At 38.8% G+C, this 9459-nt stretch overlaps 1 protein-coding gene across 4 annotated transcripts in view; it reads right to left on the reverse strand.

Annotated features, from left to right (window-relative positions):
* RNGTT (RNA guanylyltransferase and 5'-phosphatase) overlaps positions 1–9459 on the reverse strand; it is a 375566-nt gene that overhangs the window by 230366 nt on the left and 135741 nt on the right. For all 4 annotated transcript variants that reach the window (XM_019537737.1, XM_019537735.1, XM_019537734.1 and 1 more), the window contains one exon: positions 1202–1273. In XM_019537737.1, the coding sequence (XP_019393282.1) occupies positions 1202–1273 (72 nt within the window). The remainder of the gene's footprint in view (positions 1–1201; positions 1274–9459) is intronic.

A 9459-nucleotide genomic window follows, 5' to 3' on the forward strand; every position in this document is an offset into this window, starting at 1 on the left:
CCGGGAAAAGGTTTGTGTAGCTCCTGGCCCTGACCCCACTGTGGGCAGTCCACCCTCACCCCAGGCACAAATCCAGTGGGCACATGCCCCCATGCCTCCCCTGGGGATACACACAGTGGTGGGAAGCTGCGTCTCACCCCACCCCAGCTCAACAGTGCCTACCTGTCTCTGCCCCTGTCCCAGTCCCACTCCCTCCCACTGTGGGGGACTCATTCTGCCCCCCCTCTCCCCACAACCTTCTCCCCCACAGACTTACTGGAAGGATGCTGCACGCCAAGCTGCCGGGCTGCATTCCTGGCCGTGTGCATGCTGCAGTTGTGCGCATGCATGCAGCATTTATTGGTGACATTATTGGCCATAAAAAGTCAATTGCTGATAATGTCAATTTTCCTTTTATCAGTGCCAATCAGATATGGACCGATGTATCAGGGCACCTCTACCAAAACAGTGTGCCATTGTGTCTTAAGGACAATTTTATTACTTATCAACAGCTTAGAAGAGCTTCCCACCAGGACAAAGGTCCATTGCCCCTGTCCTAACCCGGCTCACTTACCAGCAGCCCACATCATCCATACTACAGAAAACTTCAGTGCCCAAAACAGCCCCTCTGTTGATTTTCATGGCTGCAAAGTCTCAGATCATTAATTGGGCTATTTTAAATTAGCAAAGCTAGACCTATTCAAATTCACCCAAGAAGTGAATCCATGATATCCATACCATCCAAGGTTTCTCATGAATTGATATGCAATATTCCCAACAAATATAAAAAATTTACATGAGCATTAAAATATATTTTCCATCTCTGAAGCTTGTAAAAGTGAATTTTAAATGCTCCCATCTAGGGTTAAAATGTACTAGCTCTAAACAGTTTTAATAGGAAAAGCACTAAATTAGTACCAAGAGAATCAAACCATATTTAAAACTGTTGAAGGAAACGGTACTTTGACAGTATTTGGAGGTATTTTCAAACATCACAGTTTCTTCTTGAGTGTTCTTTGAAAAAGACAACTTTTTACCAAGCTTGCAAGTAGTGTTACTCTGAGACTGCTTTCAATCTTGATTTTTGTATATACTGCCAATGGCCAGACTGACTATTCAAGTTTTTTTGTTTTTTGTTTTTTTTTTTAAATATCTTAGGTATATTTGTACAGATAATATAGTCAATACTAATGAAAAGTAATAATTATCAAAAGGTACTTACATTGAATTTAATAATGTCGTATATCAGGTAACGAGGGACGACTTGTCCGTTCACTTTGTCAATGATCATTTCCTTTAAAAGAAAAAAAAAAGGAACAAATCTGTTAATGCTTATGTCAGCAATTCTTGAAAGATATAAATGCCAAAATAGTTGTGTATTCTGTCCCTATAGAATTATACAATATTGGATGACCCTGCTACAGAGCAAATTCTATGCAAATATATATTTGGAAGTAGAGTTTATGTTATAAAAATACTATTTTTGTCAAAATTGATCCTTATAAAACTTTTCAAGAAAAAAAGAAAAAGAAGAAACTATATTAAGGAGCTCTACCCTGAGTTGGAATTGGGTTTCAATATATCACAGATTTGAAAGTTACCCAATTTCTGTTATGTGGTATAGAAATAAAAAAATTACTTTGAATAGAAATTTTGAGCTTAAGGCAGTCTGACATATGAAAATTTTGCCAATAATGAAAGTACAGTGGCTATGAATTAAAAAATAACATCAAATCCTTTGCTTAGTTTACTCAGACCAGAGGCCTTAACACAGAAAAAACTGTTACAGAAATATTAACACAGACATCAAACAGCGTGGAACCAAGACATTACTTCTTTATTACACAATTATGACTAACCAGTAAAGTTCCTTCAAAGGAAGTACTCTGGAGTGTTCACACCACAAGAAACAATCCACATCTTTAAATTTGCATTTATGCTTCTCAAACCTTTTAATACAAATTTCTTTTGGTTGTCAGTCCAATTAACATTTGAAATTAATTAGATAATGGTCAAAATCAAACATACATTGTTCATAAAGTAAGTAATATGCTGTTTTTCTTTTCTTATTCCCTGCTTCTTAGAAATGCTTTACTTGACTGTCTCTTCTAGTTATCCTTTCTTTGTAGAAGAAGGGCATGATGGTTTAGTACAGCAAAATGTTTCACTGTGCTTGCTTGCTTTTTTTTAATTTATTTTCTGAAGCTACTTTACAATAACTAATTTGCCCTGACAAAGAAAATTTAAAGTATTTTTTTAACATTTGTACAATACTTTGAAAGTAAAAATACTACAAAAATTAGCTGAATCTTCATTAAGATTGACCATTTTATTATTTTCTCTACAGTGAGGATCACAGTACCTAAGGCAGATAGACAAACATAGCAAGTTATGTGTTCCAATACCAGTAAAAGCAAAACTTAGCTACTATGGCAAATGGAAAACAGCATAGCTGATTTCTGATTTTTTTTGATTTCTGAAGAAATGTCTACATTAAACCCAAGCTGCTTCAATTACATCAGATCAGTAACATTAAAATACATACTTTATAATAGTTAAAATTTGTTCTGAAATATTTCTATAACTATATAATAATTCCAATAGGTTGTGTGGATATGCACTACCCACAAAACCAAGAGAATTTTTCAATCATACATCTTAAGCAAATCAACTCTCCCATTCACCTCAAGAAAAGCAAGATCCTTTTTTTTTCCCAGAAAATTTAAGGATAAAATATTTTAAAAACCCAGATAAATCTGTTAACTTACTATAAAATATGGTAACCCCTGCATACACGCTGCAAAACAAATCATTATCAACTCAGTGCAGCAGCTTATGATTCCATCTTAACAACCATCAGACAAAACCCTCTTAGTTCTCTGCTCTCTTTCAGAATTTCTCTTGTTACGTTTATCATTTCTGGCTGAAAACTGTCTTTCAAGCATGGAGGAACCAAAAACTTCTGCTTGAACTCCGTGGAAACACTCTGAACAGGTTCTCACGCCAACCTAGAACCTAGGGATATGGATATATTTGGAGACATTTCAAAAGGCAAGCAGCTGTTAGAGTCTAATTGTCCTTGTGGACAAGCTATGAAGGATACAAATACAGCAAAACTGCTCCAGCTGTGACAGTGCTTCATCCAGGGTTAAAAAGTTTGAGCAGTTTTACTTACATTTGTATTGTTTACAGATTTTCCACCAATAACAATTAGCACATAACAGCAGCTGCCCTTTTGAAATATTAGCCTTTTGAAACACCTCCAAAAGTACATGCACCATACCTTAAGACTCGTACAGATCCTAAAATGCAGAGAAAGGGCTCAGGGAAAATACAAAGGAAATAAAACTGAAACCAAATAAAAAACATTCCAAATAATTATCTTTATATTCCACATTTATTTCATCTTCTGCTGGTGTATACCTATACCTGTCCTGTGCCATTTGTGCCTTGACCCTATAAGCCAACCAAGAAGTACGTTTTCCACACTCAAAAAATACCACTATTTGGAAACACTGTGTAATGGTACCCTTCATTTGATCACATCTCTCATAGTAACACAATAATGCAAGTTCTAACTGCTGCCTTTTTTAACGAGTACGTGTAGTGATTCGTGTTGTAAACCTGGGCTTACACAAGGTTAACGTTGCTACGGATAGGTCCTTCTCATGAAATATGAGCACTTACTTGATATCATGTAAGCTGCAGTGTTCTCTTCATTTTTCAAGTTTAACAGCTGCTTAATATCCAATATAATATTTTGAGCATATCCCACAATAAAAAACGCATGGATTCTAACAATTAACAAACGGAATACAAAACAGCTCTGGAAATTAGGTTAGAAATAAAAATACATCCATGTTTTTGAGTTATGATACTGACATCTCTAACTCACTTCTTGAACTTGCAATAGATGCTATCAAACTTTTCAAAGACATGTTTGTTTTCTTCCTCTTTTCAAAAGTAAGCCATGCTTATACTTCTTAGTTCTTGCATAATAATGATAATGTAGTGGTCTGAAGAATTTAACTAGGCAAACTTAAAATTCCAAACTCATTTGACCCAAAACAAGGGACATGGAAAAACAGTCATCTTAACATCAACAATGAAATAAAAACAGGATTTAATGCTTACCTGCAGAAGGGCCATTAAAAAAAAAGTTCACCTTCTTGCACATGTGCTCTCTTGAAAGAGTGATATTTATTACACCTTTCTACTGTACATATAAGATACCAATCTCATGGAGGCAAGTTCTCTTATACACTATCCATATGGATCTTGACAAGATGCTCAGGTAATGCAGTATAAAGTGACAGAGTGTAGCCCTGTCATATTTATACATAAAAAGTGAGGCATTGGAAGGCTGTCAAGGAAAAAGATGCAACTCCAATACTATTTCCTCAACAAGGTGTGGTGTACCAACTCAAGAGTGTGAGGTGGTACTGCTGTGTGTGTGAGAAGATGAGATGGGAAAGAACTGGAATTCTTGATTGAATTCTTGTCACTGAATGGGTGTTACTCTCCTATAAAAAAAGTGAGGAACAAAGGTCTAGTTCTCTACGACCTCACCCACATTAACTGTCAAAACACGTTAACTAAACTGAATAAACATCTACAGTTTAGAAGTCACGTAATCAAAAAGTTTACGAGGCTTCAGCATGGTACACGCTAATATATCTACATAAAATAAAGACCCAAGGGTTCAGCCATGAATTAGTTTCACAGAAACATTTTTTCTTTTATAAAAAAACCAACCTGAGAAGCCATTCAAGTGACACATTTCATTAACTGCTCCACCTCCTCCTTAATTGTCTCTCCATCTCGTGTTTCCCACGTACAGTACCTCCTCTAACAGTCTGGTTAACAAAGCATCTGACTGGCTCTGCTCCATTCAAACTATTTACATGCTCCTGCTATGACACTACACATGACCTCACCCTCTCATATACATCTCATGAATTTTTGTCCTCTGCCTTGATAGGATTATTGTATCTGCATTCCATCGCCCACTATATCACTGCTATTTAATTTTCCATACCAGGGTATCCAAGATACAGCTCAAAGGCCAGGTCTATCATGGGTCCTGCGAAGTGCTGCCTATGGGTCTTGGAATGGGCCCACATGCAATCTACACTAGATCTACACAGCAATGTGCTCCACATGCTGTGTGGAGCTGGCAGGTGCATGCTGCATGCAGAGATGTGAGTTCTCCAGAAAATTTTACAACGCCTTAAATAGAGTGTGATCTGATTTAGCATAAAGTACCCCCACATCAATTTTATGCCCCAATAGCCACAAGTATTTGAACTGAAATATTTGATTAGGAAAAAAAATTAAATACAGCACACTTAATGTGGTTTAAATATTATGTTCAAACAAATTCAAAGCTTTATGTGGAAAGAAATTATTTTTATTGGAATACTTGTAAAATGTAAAGACAATATACAATAGCATATACTCCCCTTGCATTGTTTGTTTAAAGTTAAGAAAAAAAACAAAGACACTGAAAACTGTTGACACTAATTTTAGCACACGGAAAAATAAAACGTTGGAAAATTTCTGGCTGCATGCAATGCATAGGGCTGGTCTGAGGTGCCACCATGGACTAGTTCCACATCATTCATCCAGGCCACAGTACCTAATCATGTTCTACACAATACCTCTCCTCATCTCTAATTATAAGAAAAAACTGAGAGTTTGAGTTCATAAACCCTTTGGAAAGACCATACTGAAGCAGATAAGTACTGTAACTTCACACATGTAAAGAAGATTAAAGCAATGTATTATTTCTGGGCATAAAGGCTATGAACCCAAAAGTAGGGATTATACAATAGGACAGGGGTTTTCAACTGGGGGTATTCCTGCACTGCTGCTGCCACAGAACCCCCATCCCTCGATGACTGGCTGCTGGGGGACCCTTTCCGTCCCCCCATGCTCGTCTGGCCACCGAGGGACTCCTGCCTTCTTGACCAGCTGCCGGGGGTACAATGACCCAAATAGAATATAATGAAATAATAAGATGTTTACAAAAGCAGTCTGAAGTTCAAAATAGTCAGTACTTTCTAATATGCTATTAGATTTTAACATTTCAAAAACCTGTGTAATTGATCTTTTTAACTTATTTTCAAAATGAGCTTGACACACTCACCTGAACAACTATCCAAATTGCTGCGATAATAGTTAACAAGTCTGTTCTGTGTATATATTTAAAATATTTACTTTTCTGCTAAATGTATTTTTACTACTTTTTATCCCTCTTAGCTGTTAAATTAATGCAACCATGAAAATAGTACACATTCTTTTCTTAATCATGCATAACCATTACTGTTCATTAACTTCTGATTTTGATGCAGGCTCTCTCAGATTGCAAGCGGAATTTGTAGTATGTGTTTGCTAAAAAACCCTTTACTTGCAAACTAATCATATCTAAGCTGAAAGTCAATAATGATCAAACACAGCTTTAAAATATCATTTTTACCAAATAACTTTTCAGATTTTCACTGAAACAGTATATAATTTTAGAAAAAAAAAATATTAGTTTGACACAACATTGCAAACAAAGGTACCACAAAATAGCTATGGAACACTGTAATCCATGCAACACAAAATTTAGATCAATGAAAGAGAATCTCGATTACCACTGTTTTCTAGCATGTGTGCTTTGCCACTTGGTCATTAACTTCTACCTTAATTTTGTGAGCTTCAGGGTTAACTAGAGAGCAAGCTCCAGTGGCTAGCTTATTTGATATAAACTGTCAAGGTTGTGCCACATTGTTAATCTCCTTTTCCCCTAATCTTCTGGGGTTGTAGAGCATAATTTCATAGTGTATTACAAAAAAAGCAGTGCTAGTAACTGACACCTGGACCCATGCCAAGATAACACAGCTGGCGTGAAGGACCAGTGACAGCTTTAATGTCCAATAGCTTGCAAACCAGGTAGGATTACTTGTTTTTAGACCAAGTTTCATTGACAATATGGGGATATGACTCCAGCAGAAGAACGCAGTATTTATGTCTAGTCCTGACTGCATAAAAGCAGACCTTAATCTGTCCTTTATTTCCTTTTTTAGCTTCCTTTACACCAACTTCATCTGCCCCTTTAATTTCACTATCACATTACATTGCTACTACATCAAAAACAAAGGCAGCTAGAAATACATGCTAAATACAGAACCAGACTGTGGGCTCACAAAAGCCAGGGGATATAAACTGCCTTTGTGTAGCAGAATCTAAAACTAGAAAGTTTGGCTTCCACTTTTCAGTATAGAACAGTTATTTACCCCACAGTAGGGGTCAGCAATGCATTGCAGTGGCAGGCCAGAATGACCCAGCTATGGTCAAAGGCAGGTCAGCACTAGGACCCAGCCCCTTCTGCTGCCCAGCTGAGGCACAGCACGGTCAAAGCCCCCTGTCACCAAATGCTGCCACGGTCCTCACTCCACAAATTGGATCCAATGGCTCCACAAGTCATGCATTACCAACCCCTGGCCTACAGTAACCAGGAGTTCTTCAGGATGTTGCTGTCAATGTGGATCCCACTACAAGCATGCACATACCACATGTGCCCCAAAACAATGTCTGCTGGGGCATATGCACTGTGTGCCACACTGTTTCAGTGCAACAGCACACAGGGCAAAGTGGCTGCAAGCCTCCCAATCCCCATTGTTCTCTCAAAATGTGAAGCCCAGGACAGCTGAAGAATCCAAACAGTGAAAATGCAGGTCAAAGGATTCTTACTTGATTTAGGAGATGATCATCTTAAAGAATCATAGGTAGTTTAAATACCATGAGATTACAGAAGACTAAGTAACAGTTCTCTCGTACATCAGCATGGATACATCAAACAGACGATTAGTAAACAGATCATTAAGATGCTGAAAACAAGTAGTTTCAGTTGCATTAATCAGACAGTAATTGCTGTCCTACACTTGGCCTCTGAACTTCCTACTAAGTTTAAGGTACAGCACTTGAGAAAAATTAGTTGATAGCTCCATGATACCTCTTTGAAGTTCCCTGTTCCTGACACATCTGAAACAGGCCAAAGAAGATGCCTGAGCTGAGACGGAATGAGATTTGATGTTCAGTGGGATAGGGAAAACTAGCTTCTAACACACCACATATCTTTGTGTTATCTTTTTACATATGTTTGAAATAGTTTAATCTTTTAAATGCTCAGATAAAGCCAGGAATAGGCAGGTGACAATGTAGATGGTTCTATTGTGTCAATATACGGTATTTTCCCCAAAACTCAGCTCCCCAAAATCAGGGTGCATGTCTTAAAAGCAGGAAAACTGTTTTCTTTGCTGGAAAGGAAATATGCCTGGAGGCACTGTGCATGTCATACTACTGTCAAAATGGTGGCAACTTGTGTATGGCTGAGCAAACTGAAGAAGCAGAGTCCTGTGTTAACCCTGTCACATCTGAGTATTTTAACTTGTGCCTGAAGCAGCAAGGGAGCTGCTGGTAGTATCCATCTCCATCTCGTATGCAACAAGAAGAACTTTATTTACAGGAACTTATATGAAGAACTACTTAAAGAACCAACTGCCCTGCTACTGCCCTTGCAAAGGTCTGGAGCCTAACCATGTAAGTTCTCCCGGGAACAAAAAAAAAGTGTCCAGAAAATGTAGCATCCCAGGAAACCGTCCTGCTGAGGCAACAGGAAGTTTCTGCCCCATGAGAAGGTTCCTGCTGCCTGCTACCTTACCCAGACCATCTCTTGAGATACTCACTTCCTGGACACTCTTATATTTCCAAGGAGACTTTTCTAAATCACACATTTGGCCATGACTAGAAAAATCTTTTTCTATATTCTGCTTTCCAAAAACAAGATGCATGTTTTTATAGTTTCATAGTTAGTAGGGTCGGAAAGGACTTGAGCAGATCATCAAGTCTGACCCCCTGCCATGGCAGGAAAGAGTACTGGGGTCAAAAGACCCCAGCAAGGTGTATATCTAAACTCCTCTTAAAGACCCCCAGGATAGGAGCCAGCACCACTTCTCTTGGAAGTTGGTTCCAGATCCTAGATGCCCTGACCGTGAAACTGCGCCTCCTCATGTCTAGTCTGAATTTACCCTCTGCCAGTCTGTGACTGTTATTTCTAGTCACTCCCCCAGTGCCTCCTGGTCCCCCCGACTAGTTTGTAAACGGCCACTAGATCCCCCCTCAGCCTTCTCTTGTGGAGGCTGAACAGGTTCAGGTCCCATAGCCTCTCCTTGTAGGGCCTGCCCTCCTGCCCCCGATCATGCGAGTGGCCTTCCTCTGGACCCTCTCCATGCTGTCCACATCCTTCCTGAAGTGCGGCGTCCAGAACTGGATGCAGTACTCCAACTGCAGCCTGACCAGTGCCGCATAGAGGGGGAGCATCACCTCCTTGGACCTGCTTGAAATGCATCTGTGGATGCATGACAAGGTACGGTTGGCCTTCTTGACTGCATCCCCACACTGCCGGCCCATGTTCATCTTGGCATCAATGATGAC

Source organism: Crocodylus porosus, unplaced genomic scaffold (assembly GCF_001723895.1).
Source record: "Crocodylus porosus isolate Cpor-Errol unplaced genomic scaffold, CroPor_comp1, whole genome shotgun sequence".
NCBI classification, from domain to species: domain Eukaryota; kingdom Metazoa; phylum Chordata; order Crocodylia; family Crocodylidae; genus Crocodylus; species Crocodylus porosus.